An 18,254-nucleotide genomic window follows, 5' to 3' on the forward strand; every position below is an offset into this window, starting at 1 on the left:
TTCATTCAGTACAGACATGTAGAACAGACAGGGCTTTATGTTGATGTGTGCTCTACAGAAACAACAAACATAGCATTTAACATGCTCTTGGGGATTCACCTTTCCTCTAAGTTGAAATGTAAATGTCAAAATTCTAAATAGAAACACGCACACGCAAACCCACACACTCACCGTAGGACCAGGAAGTCTCTGCTGGGGTGTGGGGGCATGCGGTTGAGGACATAGTGGAACACCTCAGTGTGTCTGTCCAGAGTCTCAGCTACCTTCCACTGTAGCAGGTCCACATCCCACAGGTGGCGCTCTCGCAGCACACGGTTCAACAAAACCGAGGGAGGGGCCTCTACTTCCACCGCCACACGCCACTGCCGCAAAGGGTTCCCATCACCCACCTTCTTACAGTAGAGCTCAGTGTTGTCTGAGCTGGTGCAGGACACCCAGCCCTTAGCCTTCTCTCTGGCCTCCTTCAGGAGCTCCTGCAGCCTGCTCTCTACGTAGCTCTGGTACAGGTTCTGCGGTCTGGTCTCGGAGTGTGTCTGGCAGGGTCTGGCCTCTGTCTGGTAGGACGCATCGTCCTCCTCCTGCTGTCTACAGAGCTCCTCTAAGGTGGGAGGGTGAAGGTCCGCCTCCACGTACGAGTTCCTGGACTGAGTCACCATCTCGTGGGGAATCTGATTGGTCAGAGAAGAAAGATCAATCAGAGATCAGGTCGCTAAGGATAAGAGTGTCTTCTAAATGATAACACATAAAAGGCTGAAGGAATAATGCTTTATATCTTACCTGTCAGCAGGTATGAGCCTTTATAATGTTTTATAATGAGACTTAGAACATTTTATGAAATCCAATGTATCTAAGGCATCTTAGTAGCATTGTTGATTAGTAATGAAGTATTCTATTCAGGTCTATTACCTCAAACAGTCGGTTGCACTCGATGATCATGTGGGCGAGTCCCTGCGTCGCGGCAAGGTTCTCATTCAGGTCCTTCTGGTCGGGCCGTCCTGTTGTGTACTTCCTCTGCATGGCCCTGAGGATCATGAATAACAGTTACTAACACAGCAGAGGATCATGGGTAATGAGACAATTATGAACACAGCAGCCAGAGTCCATCAACCGAGGTGCCAAATGAACAGATTAATCCTCTCCCTCTCTCCTTCCTTCCCCGCCATCCTCTCCCTCTCTCCTTCCTTCCCCGCCATCCTCTCCCTCTCTCCTTCCTTCCCCGCCATCCTCTCCCTCTCTCCTTCCTTCCCCGCCATCCTCTCCCTCTCTCCTTCCTTCCCCGCCATCCTCTCCCTCTCCTTCCTTCCCCGCCATCCTCTCCCTCTCCTTCCTTCCCCGCCATCCTCTCCCTCTCTTCCTTCCCCGCCATCCTCTCCCTCTCTCCTTCCTTCCCCGCCATCCTCTCCTTCCTTCCCCGTCATCCTCTCCCTCTCTCCTTCCTTCCCCGCCATCCTCTCCCTCTCTCCTTCCTTCCCCGCCATCCTCTCCCTCTCTCCTTCCTTCCCCGCCATCCTCTCCCTCTCTCCTTCCTTCCCCGCCATCCTCTTCCTCTCCTTCCTTCCCCGCCATCCTCTCCCTCTCCTTCCTTCCCCGCCATCCTCTCCCTCTCCTTCCTTCCCCGCCATCCTCTCCCTCTCTCCTTCCTTCCCCGCCATCCTCTCCCTCTCTCCTTCCTTCCCCCGCCATCCTCTCCTTCCTTCCCCGCCATCCTCTCCCTCTCTCCTTCCTTCCCTGCCATCCTCTCCCTCTCTCCTTCCTTCCCCGCCATCCTCTCCCTCTCTCCTTCCTTCCCCGCCATCCTCTCCCTCTCTCCTTCCTTCCCCCGCCATCCTCTCCCTCTCTCCTTCCTTCCCCGCCATCCTCTCCCTCTCTCCGTCCTTCCCCGCCATCCTCTCCCTCTCTCCGTCCTTCTCCGCCATCCTCTCCCTCTCTCCTTCCTTCCCCACCATCCTCTCCCTCTCTCCTTCCTTCCCCGCCATCCTCTCCCTCTCTCCTTCCTTCCCCACCATCCTCTCCCTCTCTCCCACTGAATACAGGTAGTTAACCTCCCTCCATCTCTCCTTCCTTCCCCACCATCCTCTCCCTCTCTCCTTCCTTCCCCACCATCCTCTCCCTCTCTCCTTCCTTCCCCACCATCCTCTCCCTCTCTTCTTCCTTCCCCACCATCCTCTCCCTCTCTCCCACTGAATACAGGTAGTTAACATCCCTCCCTCTCTCCCACTGAATACAGGTAGTTAACCTCCCTCCCTCTCTCCTTCCTTCCCCACCATCCCTCCCTCTCTCCTTCCTTCCCCACCATCCCTCCCTCTCTCCCACTGAATACAGGTAGTTAACCTCCCTCCCTCTCTCCCACTGAATACAGGTAGTTAACATCCCTCCCTCTCTCCTTCCTTCCCCACCATCCCTCCCTCTCTCCTTCCTTCCCCACCATCCCTCCCTCTCTCCTTCCTTCCCCACCATCCCTCCCTCTCTCCCACTGAATACAGGTAGTTAACCTCCCTCCCTCTCTCCCACTGAATACAGGTAATTAACATCCCTCCCAACCTAAGAGATTAACAGAGTCCACCATGCAGCTGAGACAACCACTCGTCACAGCTCCTCTCCCTCTCTCTCCTGTCCTTCTTCCTTCCCCACCATCCTCTCCCTCTCTCCTTCCTTCCCCACCATCCTCTCCCTCTCCCCTTCCTTCCCCACCATCCTCTCCCTCTCCCCTTCCTTCCCCGCCATCCCCTCCCTCTCTCCTTCCTTCCCTGCCATCCCCTCCCTCTCTCCTTCCTTCCCTGCCATCCTCAACCTCTCTCCTTCCTTCCCTGCCATCCTCAACCTCTCTCTCCTGTCCTTCCTTCCCTGCCATCCTATCCCTCCTCCCCGCCATCCTATCCCTCTCTCCCTCCTCCCCACCATCCTCTCCCTCTCTCCTCCCCCGCCATCCTCTCCCTCCTCCCCGCCATCCTCTCTCTCTCTCCTCTCCCTCTGTCTCCTCCCCACCATCCTCTCCTCTCCACCATCCTCTCCCTCTTCTCCCTCCTCCCCGCCATCCTCTCCCTCTCTCTCTCTCTCTCCTCCCCGCCACCCTCTCCCTCTCTCGCCTCTCCCTCCTCCCCGCCATCCTCTCCCTCCTCTCCCTCCTCCCTCTCCCTCCTCCCCGCCATCCTCCCCACCACCATCCTCTCCCTCCTCTCCCTCCTCCCCGCCATCCTCTCCCTCTCTCCCCCTCCTCCCCACCATCCTCTACTCTCTCCTCTCCCTCCTATCCCTCGCTCTCTCTCTCCTCTCCCTCTCTCTCTCTCCTCTCCCTCCATCTTCTCCCTCTCTCCTCCCATCCTCTCCCTCCTCCCTGCCATCCTCTCCCTCTCTCTCTCTCCTTTCCCTCCCATCCCTCTCTCTCTCTCCTCTCCCTCCCATCCCTCGCTCTCCTCTCCCTCCCATCCCTCCCATCCCTCTCTCCCCTCTCCCTACCATCCCTCTCTCCTCTCCCTCCCATCCCTCTCTCTCCTCTCCCTCCCATCCCTCAAACTCCTATCCCTCACTCTCCTCTCCCTCCCATCCCCCCTCTCATCCCTCCCTCCCATCCCTCTCTCTCCTCTCCCTCCCATCCCTCACTCTCCTCTCCCTCCCCTCCCATCCCTCACTCTCCTCTCCCTCCCACTCCTCTCCCTCCCTCCCTCTCTCTCCTCTCCCTCTCCTCTCCCTGCCATCCTCTCCCTCTCCCTCCCATCCCTCTCTCCCCTCCTCCCTTCCATCCTCTCCCTCCTCCCTCCCCTCTCCCCCCATCCTCTCCCTCCCATCCTCTCCCTCTCCCTCCCCCTCCTTCCTGCCATCCTCTCCCTCCTCCCTCCCATCCTCTTCCATCCTCTCCCTCTCTCCTCCCTCCCATCCTCTTCCATCCTCTCACTCTCTCTCCTCCCTCCCATCCTCTCCCTCTCTCTCCTCCCTCCCATCCTATTCCATCCTCTCCTCCCTCCCATCCTCTCCCTCTCCTCCCTCCCATCCTCTCACTCTCTCTCCTCCCTCCCCTCCTTCCTGCCATCCTCTCCCTCTCTCCTCCCTCCCATCCTCTTCCATCCTCTCCCTGTCTCCTCCCTCCCATCCTCTTCCATCCTCTCCCTTTCTCTCCTCCCTCCCATCCTCTTCCATCCTCTCCCTCCTCCCATCCTCTTCCATCCTCCCTCTCTCTCCTCCCTCCCATCCTCTTCCATCCTCTCCCTCTCTCTCCTCCCTCCCATCCTCTCCCTCTCTCCTCCCTCCCATCCTCTTCCATCCTCTCCCTCTCCTCCCTCCCCTCCTTCCTGCCATCCTCTCCCTCTCTCCTCCCTCCCATCCTCTCCCTCTCTCCTCCCTCCCATCCTTTTCCATCCTCTCCCTGTCTCCTCCCTCCCATCCTCTTCCATCCTCTCCCTTTCTCTCCTCCCTCCAATCCTCTTCCATCCTCTCCCTCCTCCCATCCTCTTCCATCCTCCCTCTCTCTCCTCCTTCCCATCCTCTTCCATCCTCTCCCTCTCTCTCCTCCCTCCCATCCTCTCCCTCTCTCTCTCTCCTCCCTCCCATCCTCTTCCATCCTCTCCCTCTCCTCCCTCCCATCCTCTTCCATCCTCTCCCTCTCCTCCCTCCCATCCTCTTTCATCCTCTCCCTCTCATCCTCTTCCATCCTCTCCCTCTCATCCTCTCCCTCTCCATCCTCTTCCATCCTCTCCCTCTCTCCTCCCTCCCATCCTCTTCCATCCTCTCCCTCTCTCTCCTCCCTCCCATGCTCTTCCATCCTCTCCCTCTCTCTCCTCCCTCCCATCCTCTCCCTCTCATCCTCTTCCATCCTCTCCCTCTCCTCCCTCCCCTCCTTCCTGCCATCCTCTCCCTTTCTCCTCCCTCCCATCCTCTTCCATCCTCTCCCTCTCTCCTCCCTCCCATCCTCTTCCATCCTCTCCCTCTCCCCTCCCTCCCATCCTCTTCCATCCTCTCCCTCTCTCTCCTCCCTCCCATCCTCTTCCATCCTCTCCCTCTCTCTCCTCCCTCCCATCCTCTCCCTCTCATCCTCTTCCATCCTCTCCCTCTCCTCCCTCCCCTCCTTCCTGCCATCCTCTCCCTCTCTCCTCCCTCCCATCCTCTTCCATCCTCTCCCTCTCTCCTCCCTCCCATCCTCTTCCAGCCTCTCCCTCTCTCCTCCCTCCCATCCTCTTCCATCCTCTCCCTCTCTCTCCTCCCTCCCATCCTCTCCGTCTCTCGCTCTCCTCCCTCCCATCCTCTCCCTCTCCTCCCTCCCATCCTCTTTCATCCTCTCCCTCTCCTCCCTCCCATCCTCTTCCATCCTCTCCCTCTCTCTTCCCTCCCATCCTCTTCCATCCTCTCCCTCTCATCCTCTCCTCCCTCCCATCCTCTTCCATCCTCTCCCTCCTCCTTCCTGCCATCATCTCCCTCTCTCTCCTCCCTCCCATCCTCTTCCTCTCTCTCCTCCCTCCCATCCTCTTCCATCCTCTCCCTCTCTCTCCTCCCTCCCATCCTCTCCCATCCTCTCCCTCTCCTCCCTCCCCTCCTTCCTGCCATCCTCTCCCTCTCTCCTCCCTCCCATCCTCTTCCATCCTCTCCCTCTCTCCTCCCTCCCATCCTCTTCCATCCTCTCCCTGTCTCCTCCCTCCCATCCTCTTCCATCCTCTCCCTTTCTCTCCTCCCTCCCATCCTCTTCCATCCTCTCCCTCTCTCCTCCCTCCCATCCTCTTCCCTCCCATCCTCTCCCTCCTCCCATCCTCTTCCATCCTCTCCCATCCTCTCCCTCTCATCCTCTTCCATCCTCTCCCTCCCATCCTCTTCCATCCTCTCCCTCTCTCTTCCCTCCCATCCTCTTCCATCCTCTCCCTCTCATCCTCTCCTCCCTCCCATCCTCTTCCATCCTCTCCCTCCTCCTTCCTGCCATCATCTCCCTCTCTCTCCTCCCTCCCATCCTCTTCCTCTCTCTCCTCCCTCCCATCCTCTTCCATCCTCTCCCTCTCTCTCCTCCCTCCCATCCTCTCCCATCCTCTCCCTCTCCTCCCTCCCCTCCTTCCTGCCATCCTCTCCCTCTCTCCTCCCTCCCATCCTCTTCCATCCTCTCCCTCTCTCCTCCCTCCCATCCTCTTCCATCCTCTCCCTGTCTCCTCCCTCCCATCCTCTTCCATCCTCTCCCTTTCTCTCCTCCCTCCCATCCTCTTCCATCCTCTCCCTCTCTCCTCCCTCCCATCCTCTTCCCTCCCATCCTCTCCCTCCTCCCATCCTCTTCCATCCTCCCTCTCTCTCCTCCCTCCCATCCTCTTCCATCCTCTCCCTCTCTCTCCTCCCTCCCATCCTCTTCCATCCTCTCCCTCTCTCTCCTCCCTCCCATCCTCTTCCATCCTCTCCCTCTCTCTCCTCCCTCCCATCCTCTTCCATCCTCTCCCTCTCATCCTCTCCCTCTCCTCCCTCCCATCCTCTTCCATCCTCTCCCTCTCTCTCCTCCCTCCCCTCCTTCCTGCCATCATCTCCCTCTCTCTCCTCCCTCCCATCCTCTTCCATCCTCTCCCTCCCATCCTCTTCCATCCTCTCCCTCTCCTCCCTCCCATCCTCTTCCATCCTCTCCCTCTCATCCTCTTCCATCCTCTCCCTCCCATCCTCTTCCATCCTCTCCCTCCCATCCTCTTCCATCCTCTCCCTCCCTCTCTCTCCTCCCTCCCATCCTCTTCCATCCTCTCCCTCTCCTCCCTCCCATCCTCTTCCATCCTCCCTCTCTCTCCTCCCTCCCATCCTCTTCCATCCTCTCCCTCTCCTCCCTCCCATCCTCTTCCATCCTCTTCCATCCTCTCCCTCTCCTCCCTCCCATCCTCTCCCTCTCCCCCATCCTCTCCCTCCCCCCTCCCATCCTCTTCCATCATCTCCCTCTCTCTCCTCCCTCCCATCCTCTTCCATCCTCTTCCATCCTCTCTCCTCCCTCCCATCCTCTTCCATCCTCTCCCTCTCTCTCCTCCCTCCCATCCTCTCCCTCCCCTCCCTCTCTCTCCTCCCTCCCATCCTCTTCCATCCTCTCCCTCTCCTCCCTCCCATCCTCTTCCATCCTCTCCCTCTCATCCTCTTCCATCCTCTCCCTCCCATCCTCTTCCATCCTCTCCCTCTCCTCCCTCCCATCCTCTTCCATCCTCTCCCTCTCATCCTCTTCCATCCTCTCCCTCCCATCCTCTTCCATCCTCTCCCTCTCATCCTCTTCCATCCTCTCCCTCCCATCCTCTTCCTCTCTCTCCTCCCTCCCATCCTCTCCCTCTCTCTCCTCCCTCCCATCCTCTCCCTCTCTCCTCCCTCCCATCCTCTCCCTCTCTCCTCCCTCCCATCCTCTCCCTCTCTCCTCCCTCCCATCCTCTTCCATCCTCTCCCTCTCCTCCCTCCCATCCTCTTCCATCCTCTCCCTCTCATCCTCTTCCATCCTCTCCCTCCCATCCTCTTCCATCCTCTCCCATCCTCTCCCTCTCATCCTCTTCCATCCTCTCCCTCCCATCCTCTTCCATCCTCTCCCTCCCATCCTCTTCCATCCTCTCCCTCTCCTCCCTCCCATCCTCTTCCATCCTCTCTCCTCCCTCCCATCCTCTTCCATCCTCTCTCCTCCCTCCCATCCTCTTCCATCCTCTCCCTCTCCTCCCTCCCATCCTCTTCCATCCTCTCCCTCTCATCCTCTTCCATCCTCTCCCTCCCATCCTCTTCCATCCTCTCCCTCTCATCCTCTTCCATCCTCTCCCTCCCATCCTCTTCCTCTCTCTCCTCCCTCCCATCCTCTCCCTCTCTCTCCTCCCTCCCATCCTCTCCCTCTCTCCTCCCTCCCATCCTCTCCCTCTCTCCTCCCTCCCATCCTCTCCCTCTCTCCTCCCTCCCATCCTCTTCCATCCTCTCCCTCTCCTCCCTCCCATCCTCTTCCATCCTCTCCCTCTCATCCTCTTCCATCCTCTCCCTCCCATCCTCTTCCATCCTCTCCCATCCTCTCCCTCTCATCCTCTTCCATCCTCTCCCTCCCATCCTCTTCCATCCTCTCCCTCCCATCCTCTTCCATCCTCTCCCTCTCCTCCCTCCCATCCTCTTCCATCCTCTCTCCTCCCTCCCATCCTCTTCCATCCCTCTCTCCTCCCTCCCATCCTCTTCCATCCTCTCCCTCTCTCTCCTCCCTCCCATCCTCTCCCTCTCTCCTCTCTCCCCTCCCTCTCTCTCCTCCCTCCCATCCTCTTCCATCCTCTCCCTCTCCTCCCTCCCATCCTCTTCCATCCTCTCCCTCTCATCCTCTTCCATCCTCTCCCTCTCTCCTCTCTCCCCTCCCTCTCTCTCCTCCCTCCCATCCTCTTCCATCCTCTCCCTCTCCTCCCTCCCATCCTCTTCCATCCTCTCCCTCTCATCCTCTTCCATCCTCTCCCTCCCATCCTCTTCCATCCTCTCCCTCTCCTCCCTCCCATCCTCTTCCATCCTCTCCCTCCTCCCATCCTCTCCCTCCCATCCTCTCCCTCTCCTCCCTCCCATCCTCTTCCATCCTCTCCCTCTCATCCTCTTCCATCCTCTCCCTCCCATCCTCTTCCATCCTCTCCCATCCTCTCCCTCTCATCCTCTTCCATCCTCTCCCTCCCATCCTCTTCCATCCTCTCCCTCTCCTCCCTCCCATCCTCTTCCATCCTCTCCCTCTCATCCTCTTCCATCCTCTCCCTCCCATCCTCTTCCATCCTCTCCCTCCCATCCTCTTCCATCCTCTCCCTCCCATCCTCTTCCATCCTCTCCCTCTCCTCCCTCCCATCCTCTTCCATCCTCTCCCTCTCCTCCCTCCCATCCTCTTCCATCCTCTCCCTCCCCCCAGTCATCTCAACATCTCTCTCTGCATGCTGTCCCTTTGATCCTGTAATCCTTAAAGAATCACTTCCACCAGTTAGTTAAATGAGAGGTTTCTGTTTGTACACAGCGTGATGTCATAAAACACTGTTTTAAAGAGTACCCTGGAACTCCAGAACCTTCTTAATAAAAACAGGCCAGAACCAAATAGCCAGTCTACTGTAGTTAGTTATTCCACTGTAGTTGACCCCTGATGCCTGAGCCAGACTCCCCCTGGTTAACATCAGTCTTCATAGAGACCTAGTTAGGAGGACATCATCACTGGCGAGTCTAAAAGGAGGGCATACTGTATATAGGATCATTATTTATTATAGAGCACAGCAAGGTGACCGAAATACAAGACCCAGTGGGTTATAGTTGTATCAGTCTATTATACACACTGCTGGAGGAACAGTCCATGGTGCCTCGTTTGGTCTTACTTTAGGGCTGATCAGGTGATGTTTGTGTGTGTGTGTGTACCTGGGTGAGAGGTTGTCTTTCTTCAGGATGTTGAGGTGGAACAGGGACGGGGCCAGACACACAGCGATGTTCATGGGAGTCATCTGGTTCTCCTCCACAGAGGAAGTAACATCAGACAGGAAGCAGAGCAGCATCTGGAGCACCTCCCTGTTCTCGTCTGACATCAGCATGATGGCCGTCTGCACAGCCTGCAACCGCTGGTCCTTAGGAACATCTGGAGGGAGGAGAGGGAGGAATCGATTGAGGGAGGGAGGAATAGAAGGAGGAGAGGACAGGAGAGGAGAAGAGAGGAGAGAGAGGGAATAAGAGTGAGACAGAAATAGTGGTTGAAATTTCCAACCATGCGAGAGATACTGTAGTATGATCTGTCTGTGTGTCTGTGTGTGTGTCTGTGTGTGTGTCTGTGTGTGTGTGTGTCTGTGTGTCTGTCTGTGTGTCTGTCTGTCTGTGTGCGTGGCGCGCGCGTGTGTGTGTGTGTATCAGTCCTTACACTGGTAGATGTGTAGGAAGGTCTCTCCCAGCTTGCTGGTCAGTAGAGGTTCAGGCAGGTCTCTGAAGAACTGTTTAACCATGTCTGCTACGTCGTACGCTGACTGGTCCTCGTAGCTGACATCATCAGGAGACGACTCATTCATCTGCCTCAGCGCCTGGATACGAGACTTCACACCAGACTTACGGAACAGACCCACCTACAGATGGAGTAGAGCAGAACATTTAGACAGACAGACAGACCTGGTCTAGACACTGACAGACTGACCGGTTCTACGGAGAGAGAGACTGACCGTCTACAGTCTACTGACAGTCTACCTGGTCTAGACACTGGCTCCTGAGATATCGGAGGGCCTGCTGCAGGCTGAGGGGGAGGGGCTGACCAGAGCGCTGGACGTGAACGATCAGAGGAACACCAAACACATTCTTGTCCTTGTAGTCTGGAACCTTCATCCTCTTCATGAACTTTGGAACTGACCTGACAGAGAGACAACACAGGATGAGTCCCATGTCTACTCACACACACAGGATGAGTCCCATGTCTACTCACACACATACAGGATGAGTCCCATGTCTACTCACACACACAGGATGAGTCCCATGTCTACTCACACACATACAGGATGAGTCCCATGTCTACTCACACACATACAGGATGAGTCCCATGTCTACTCACACACACAGGATGAGTCCCATGTCTACTCACACACACAGGATGAGTCCCATGTCTACTCACACACACAGGATGAGTCCCATGTCTACTCACACACACAGGATGAGTCCCATGTCTACTCACACACATACAGGATGAGTCCCATGTCTACTCACACACACACAGGATGAGTCCCATGTCTACTCACACACACACAGGATGAGTCCCATGTCTACTCACACACACACAGGATGAGTCCCATGTCTACTCACACACACACAGGATGAGTCCCATGTCTACTCACACACACACAGGATGAGTCCCATGTCTACTCACACACATACAGGATGAGTCCCATGTCTACTCACACACACATACAGGATGAGTCCCATGTCTACTCACACACACAGGATGAGTCCCATGTCTACTCACACACACAGGATGAGTCCCATGTCTACTCACACACATACAGGATGAGTCCCATGTCTACTCACACACACAGGATGAGTCCCATGTCTACTCACACACACAGGATGAGTCCCATGTCTACTCACACACACAGGATGAGTCCCATGTCTACTCACAAACATACAGGATGAGTCCCATGTCTACTCACACACATACAGGATGAGTCCCATGTCTACTCACACACATACAGGATGAGTCCCATGTCTACTCACACACATACAGGATGAGTCCCATGTCTACTCACACACACACAGGATGAGTCCCATGTATACTCACACACAGGAATAGGGTGCAGCCTTGACAGGCTTAGCTTGAATGATTGATAGTGCTCACCAGGTCCATCCCTGTTTGTTGGACATGGAGTATTTCTCCATGATGGCAGTGAGGCGGAGGAGAGAGAACTTCTGCAGCAGGCTGAGCTGGCCTGCTGATTGGTTGGTGATCTGGAGCGAGGCCACTGAGTGGCTGAGCCGGTTGGACATCTGGAAGCTGGGCCATCGCAGACTAATGCCAGAGAAAGAGAGGACAACAGTTAGTATACATTCCAAATTGCACATTATTCCCTATATAGTGCACTACTTTTGACCAGATCCCCATAGGAAAGTATGCAGGGAAAAGGTGCATTATGTAGTGAATAGAGTGCCATTTGGGATGCAAGCTTGGACAATGATGTCAACTTGAAGATTTGTAAATGTATCAAACTACTGAAACTGGCCACAAATCATTCACTAGACTTCACCTCTAAAAGGCGGACGTTTTGAGTAAGTATTCAGCACTGTCAGTACGGAAATAACGACAGGATAAGGATTTCTACAAGGAACTAAAAACTGAGATGTTAATAATAATTTGAGGACTATGATTCTTACCGGTTGGGTCTGGTTAGTGATGCCCCCACCCCCGAGTCCCTCCTCTCTCTATGTCCTGTACAGTGAGTCTCAATGAGGGACACGGCGTCTCTGTCCCCGTCACTGGATGTGCTCTGTACCTCCAGAACAGACGTCCCCTCAAAGTCCAGCGTGATCTGGCTGGATGACTTCAGACCTGCAGGCTGGATCCCCTGTCCGTCCAGGCCTGCAGAGGGCAGAATGTTCTTGGACCAGCGGTCCACTATCTGCTGCAGGCCGTTGACGTGCTGCAGGATGTCATCCAGGTGGGGGAACAGGTCTTCCTTCTCCATGTCCAGCAGGTCTCCAGTAGAGGCATAGAGGTGAGACCCAGGGACGTTGTCGTACACACTGATCCTACTGCCCCGTGGGCAGAACTGGGTGAGCGGACGGTGGTAGAACTCCCTCGGGTTATAGGTAGGGTGGGGGTTGGACTGGGGCTCCAGGGGGTTGACGTGGTCGCTGTGGCGGGGGACAGAGGCCCCCAGGATGGGGGATAGGCTCTCTATGGACAGGGCCTTGGGGAAGGTGCCAGGCTTGTGGTCTTTGGGGATGTGGACCACCAGGTTCTCGTAGGAGCGGAACTCGTTACGCTGATTGTGTTCGGCCACACCCCTCTTCCCCTGGGCCACGCCACCGATCCGCTGCAGGCTGGAGAACACGGCCAAGTCCTCCAGATACATGCCACTGCGCTTGGCGTCGGACCGGTCCGTCCGCTGGGAGTGGGGCTTCCTCTCCTGCAGACTGGGGGATGAGACAGTGCTGCCGCTGGAGTGGCTGCCCTCGCTGCTGGAGGGGCACTGGGGGGTTAGCCCTAGGATAGGTCCCCCAGTGGTTACCTCCGCCCCCGACCGGTCCCCATTGGTGATCTCCACGCAGCGCAGCGTCTTCAGGGCCTGTGGCTCTGTCTGCAGTACCGGAGCGCTGATCACCAGCTTCTTGCAATGCCCCCTACCCAGCGTGCCCCGGGAACGTAGTGTCTCCATGCGGTGGAGGAAGTCCTTGGCTCGGGTCCGTCCGGCGCGGCTGTTTTTGGCGGGCAGCGAGCCGTAGTAGGGGAGGTGCTTAGGGAGGTGTGGTAGGGTAAGGGAGGTGGAGTCAGGTTCAGGCATCGCTGCAGAGTCGTAGTAGTTCCGGTTAGAGCTGTCGGAGTCCTCTGTGCTCACAGCCTGGTGGCCACTCCCCCCACTGCTCTCACTGTGGAGAGATGAGACTTCTGGTTCGCTGAGGTCAGTTAGAACACTCTCGCTACTGGTGGTGGTCTGCAGGCCCTGTCCCTCCCCCTCCCTGGGACTATGCCCCTCCCCCTTTAGTCTGGACCAGCGGCGGCTCGTACACTCAAACGTCCATCTGTCACTGATGGCAAACAGGTCCTCCTCATCAGAGTCTTCACTCTGAATACACAGGAAGACAACACAAAATCAATTATCAACACATGATCACCTAGTCAGGTAGAAATCTAAACCTGTTAACAGTTACATAAACACACTCATCTGAGTCTTCCCTCTGGACACACAGGAAGGGAGAAGACCCATAGCGCTGTCAGTACACCGTTATCAACACATGGTAACAAGATACAATCCGACTGATTGGTTGTAGTTATAAGCTGATGGGACAGCTGTATCTAGATATTTTGATTGTGAGATCTGTGAGGGTGTGACATCACAGCCTGTCTGTATCTGTATCTGCTCCAGGAAGGCGAGGCAAATGTCATTTGCGTTTTTTTCCAAACAGTAAAAAACGGAGCCAGAGGATGTGTCTGTTCAGTTATAATCACATTACAGTTCTATATCGATCACATAATCATGACGATATAACAGCACTTATCTGGTTCTACAGCCATAAATAAACCAATAGGAAACATCCTGAAGCATAGAGGGGCTTCCCTCCACACTGAAGGAAGAGGTGATGGGTGCATCCCAAATGGCACCCTATTCCTTATACTACACTTCTTTTGATCAGGGCACTGGTCAGAAGTAGTACTGCCTTTAGGGAATACAACAATGGACAGATCTCACATATCACAGGATCTGAGTTAGAGGGATGGAAGGATAGAGGGATGGAAGGATAGAGGGATGGAAGGATAGAGGGATGGAAGGATAGAGGGATGGAAGGATAGAGGGATGGAAGGATAGAGGGATGGAAGGATAGAGGGATGGAAGGATAGAGGAATGGAAGGATAGAGGAATGGAAGGATGAAAGGATAGAGGGATGAAAGGATAGAGGGATGGAAGGATAGAGGAATGGAAGGATAGAGGAATGGAAGGATAGAGGGATGGAAGGATGAAAGGATAGAGGGATGAAAGGATAGAGGGCTAAGAGGAGGAGTAGTTTTGTGTTGGCCAATATCTTCAATATTTATTACCATAATACCTTAGAAAGGTATACATAATATCCTTTGACTAAAGCTGTTATACATTTATCACTGAACAGGATCATAGCGGTCATAATATAGAATACTATAATAATAATTAAAACCTCGACTTACCTTTTTCTTAGGGAGGTTGACATCTAGTTTCATAGAGGCACACTTGTTCAAGGTGTTGAGTCGCCTGGAAGAGAAACAAGCCAAATGGATGTAAACAATAACATCAGAGTTCATCCTTTTCTCCGAGAGAAGTCACCAGGAATAGACACAGTCAGCCAGTGTAGTTCGATCTGTTTTCCAGTCCAGGAGCTAAATGACTGTGGGGCTGACGACTACACAGCCAGGACAGTCCAAACCTAATCATGCCTGCTAACTGTGGCTAATAGCTTAATGGGCAGATGCTCTGGCCTCTATCTTCCTGCCTGTCTGTCTGCTTTTGGCCTCTCTCTCCCTGACAGGGACCTAATTGGTGAAGACTGCTGAGGTCCCGAAGGGCTGAGGGTAGCCTGCTGTGGTAGTCATTAGTCTATTCGCCTGTGGTTCACAGAAATTCTCCAGCAACACCTAACGGACTAGTCTATGTTGCTTCCTCAGCTGCACACAGACTTCTTGTTCATGCTCCCTCTTAGTCACTCTCTCCTTCTATCCAGTAGAATTCATAAACACAAAGGAAACTAAGTTAATGTTGATATTATTGGGGATAACCAGCTCCATAACTGTTCAAGTTGGTTTCAATTCAATCTCACCCACAAATTGCTAATGTAACAATGGGAATTTACAATATATCTCACAAACAGTAGGAGAGTAAGGGCCTGTGGGACAGCTAGTCTGACTGAGAGTAGGGGAGTAGGGGTCTGTGGGACAGCTAGTCTGGCTGAGAGTAGGGGAGTAGGAGCCTGTGGGACAGCTAGTCTGGCTGAGAGTAGGGGAGTAGGAGCCAGTGGGACAGCTAGTCTGGCTGAGAGTAGGGGAGTAGGAGCCTGTGGGACAGCTAGTGTGGCTGAGAGTAGGGGAATTAGGAGCTTGTGGGACAGCTAGTCTGGCTGAGAGTAAGGGAGTATGGGCCTGTGGGACAGCTAGTCTGGCTGAGAGTAAGGGAGTATGGGCCTGTATAGACAGCTAGTCTGGCTGAGAGTAAGGGAGTAGGGGGCTGTGAGACAGCTTGCTGGCTGAGAGTAGGGGCCTGTGGGACAGCTAGCTAGCTGAGAGTAGGGGAGTAGGAGCCTGTGGGACAGCTAGTCTGGCTGAGAGTAGGGGAGTAGGAGCCTGTGGGACAGCTAGACTGACTGAGAGTAGGAGAGTAAGGGCCTGTGGGACAGCTAGTCTGGCTGAGAGTAGGGGAGTAGGAGCCTGTGGGACAGCTAGTCTGGCTGAGAGTAGGGGAGTAGGAGCCTGTGGGACAGCTAGTCTGGCTGAGAGTAGGGGATTAGGAGCCTGTGGGACAGCTACTCTGGCTGAGAGTAGGGGAATTAGGAGCCTGTGTGACAGCTAGTCTGGCTGAGAGTAAGGGAGTATGGGCCTGTGGGACAGCTAGCTAGCTGACAGTAGGGCAGGCTGGCCTATTGTAGAGGTAAATAAGGCAGAGACAATCAGGCCAACAAGCTGCCCTGCCTAAAGCAACAACGACAACAACTACAGAGGAAAACATAACACATTCCTAACCAATCCCACGGAAAAAGGACAAAATAGTGCTCGATGGAAGATTTGTGGTGTGATAGTCGTAATGTTTTACCACTCCCGATGCTGTCCCATGCAGGGTTCATGTGGATTCAGTGACAGTGAAAAGCCCAAGACGTGCATGTCAATTAAGGCAGGCCTTCGCACCTCACTGATTCAGAGGGGTTGGGTTAAATGCGGAAGACACATTTCAGTTGAATGCATTCAGTTGTACAACTATGTATCCACCTTTCCCTTTCCCAGATGTAGCAGAGTTAGACGAGGCTAGCCTCCTCCTGCTACACTGGAGCCACCAGGATACAGTAGGGCTGGAGATCTCTGTCCCAAATGGTACCCTTTTCCCTATATAGTACACTACTTTGACAAGGGCCCATAGAGCTCTAGTTAAATGTATGGCACTATAGGGAATAGGTTGCCATGTCAGGGTAGTTCCCATGGCCCTTACAGAAGCTGTTGGAGCGTGTAGAGCCTATAGAGAGTGTTGAGGGCCCCTAACTTCTCAAGACTAAAAAGCTTTGACTATAGAGCATAATAGAGCCTGAATAACCAGGGATCAAAGAGAAAACAGCAGTGGAGAGTGTGACATACTGTATCTATCTGTTCCTCTCAGCTCCATGGTCAGTGTGAAGGCAGGAAGTGTTACTCTGCTCACCACACAGTGACAGGCAAACAGCATGTTTACCAGTCTCCCCTGGCTCCAGGTGACCATAAAGAAGAGTCAGGGATGGTGTATGGGGGTGACACTCACAGGGAGACAGAGTCACAGGGAGGTGGGAGCTGGGAGGCATTGTCTCCAGGGCTAGTTTGGAATGCAGATGAGTTGCTTAAGTGTTGTTTAGCGTCACAGTGTGTTAGGTTGTGAAGGCAGCCCTTCCCTCCTCCTACCTTGGTTTCATCCCAAATAGCACCATATTCCCTTTGTAGTGCACTATTTCGACAAATTCCTATGGGCCCTGGACAAAAGTAGTGCACTATATAAGGAATAGGGTGCCATTTCAGACGCAGACCTTCTCCCTGCTGACCGTCTCTGGGGAAAGTTTCCATAGCAATATAGGGCAACATGGGGAACTAAAGGGCTGTTTTGAACCCAATCAGAGACAGTTAATGTCTTGGCATAGCAGAGGGGAAACAATGGTGAGGTTGAGCTTGACGACTAGTCTTGCCAGACAGAAGCAGGTTAAAATGGGCACAGACATAACTATTGATTTTCTGGTTCATGAGTCAATTAGACAATGCCTATTTCAATTTTATCTTACCATAAACTAAAGTTATTTTACTATATTTAAGCTAGCTGGCTAACGCATTGATCTTACTTTGCAGTATACCCCTCTGGTCTGTTCCACATTGATGGAACAGTAGTGGAGAGGGTAGTAAGTTAAGTTCCTCGGCGTACACATCACAGACAAACTGAATTGGTCCCCCCACACAGACAGCATCGTGAAGAAGGCGCAGCAGCGCCTCTTCAACCTCAGGAGGCTGAAGAAATTTGGCTTGTCACCAAAAGCACTCACAAACTTCTACAGATGCACAATCGAGAGCATCCTGGCGGGCTGTATCACCGCCTGGTACGGCAACTGCTCCGCCCACAACCGTAAGGCTCTCCAGAGGGTAGTGAGGTCTGCACAACGCATCACCGGGGGCAAACTACCTGCCCTCCAGGACACCTACACCACCCGATGTCACAGGAAGGCCATAAAGATCATCAAGGACAACAACCACCAGAGCCACTGCCTGTTCACCCCGCTATCATCCAGAAGGCGAGGTCAGTACAGGTGCATCAAAGCTGGGACAGAGAGACTGAAAAACAGCTTCTATCTCAAGGCCATCAGACTGTTAAACAGCCACCACTAACATTGAGTGGCTGCTGCCAACACACTGACTCAACTCCAGCCACTTTAATAATGGGAATTGATGTAAAATATATCACTAGCCACTTTAAACAATGCTACTTAATATAATGTTTACATACATATGAGATAAATAATGTAGGGTATACGTATATACTGTACTCTATATCATCTACATGAAATACATGTATCACTAGCCACTTTAAACTATGCCACTTTGTTTACATACTCATCTCATATGTATATACTGTACTCGATACCATCTACTGCATCTTGCCTCTGCCGCTCTGCACCATCACTCATTCATATATCTTTTTGTACATATTCTTTATCCCTTTACACTTGTGTGTATAAGGTAGTAGTTTTAGAATTGTTAGCTAGATTACTCGTTGGTTATTACTGCATTGTCGGAACTAGAAGCACAAGCATTTCGCTACACTCGCATTAACATCTGCTAACCATGTGTATGTGACAAATAATATTTGATTTGATTTGATTTGGGCTAATCTGTTGTGTTGCTGTTTTTTTCTGTGACGTCTGTTTAGTAAAGGACTCCTAGA

The 18,254-nt window shown here is 53.8% G+C and overlaps 1 protein-coding gene across 6 annotated transcripts in view; it reads right to left on the reverse strand.

The window, feature by feature from the left end:
• Positions 1 to 18,254, reverse strand: part of LOC109904821 (stAR-related lipid transfer protein 13) — an 89,374-nt gene that overhangs the window by 1,993 nt on the left and 69,127 nt on the right. For all 6 annotated transcript variants that reach the window (XM_031790697.1, XM_031790699.1, XM_031790698.1 and 3 more), the window contains 8 exons: positions 14,291 to 14,354; positions 11,785 to 13,196; positions 11,252 to 11,422; positions 10,117 to 10,276; positions 9,800 to 9,998; positions 9,310 to 9,523; positions 907 to 1,021; positions 172 to 668 (listed from right to left, as the gene is read on the reverse strand). In XM_031790697.1, coding sequence (XP_031646557.1) covers positions 172 to 668; positions 907 to 1,021; positions 9,310 to 9,523; positions 9,800 to 9,998; positions 10,117 to 10,276; positions 11,252 to 11,422; positions 11,785 to 13,196; positions 14,291 to 14,354 — 2,832 coding nt within the window. The remainder of the gene's footprint in view (positions 1 to 171; positions 669 to 906; positions 1,022 to 9,309; positions 9,524 to 9,799; positions 9,999 to 10,116; positions 10,277 to 11,251; positions 11,423 to 11,784; positions 13,197 to 14,290; positions 14,355 to 18,254) is intronic.

The sequence above is a fragment of the Oncorhynchus kisutch genome, linkage group LG15, assembly GCF_002021735.2.
Source record: "Oncorhynchus kisutch isolate 150728-3 linkage group LG15, Okis_V2, whole genome shotgun sequence".
In the NCBI taxonomy this organism is placed as follows: Eukaryota; Metazoa; Chordata; class Actinopteri; order Salmoniformes; family Salmonidae; genus Oncorhynchus; species Oncorhynchus kisutch.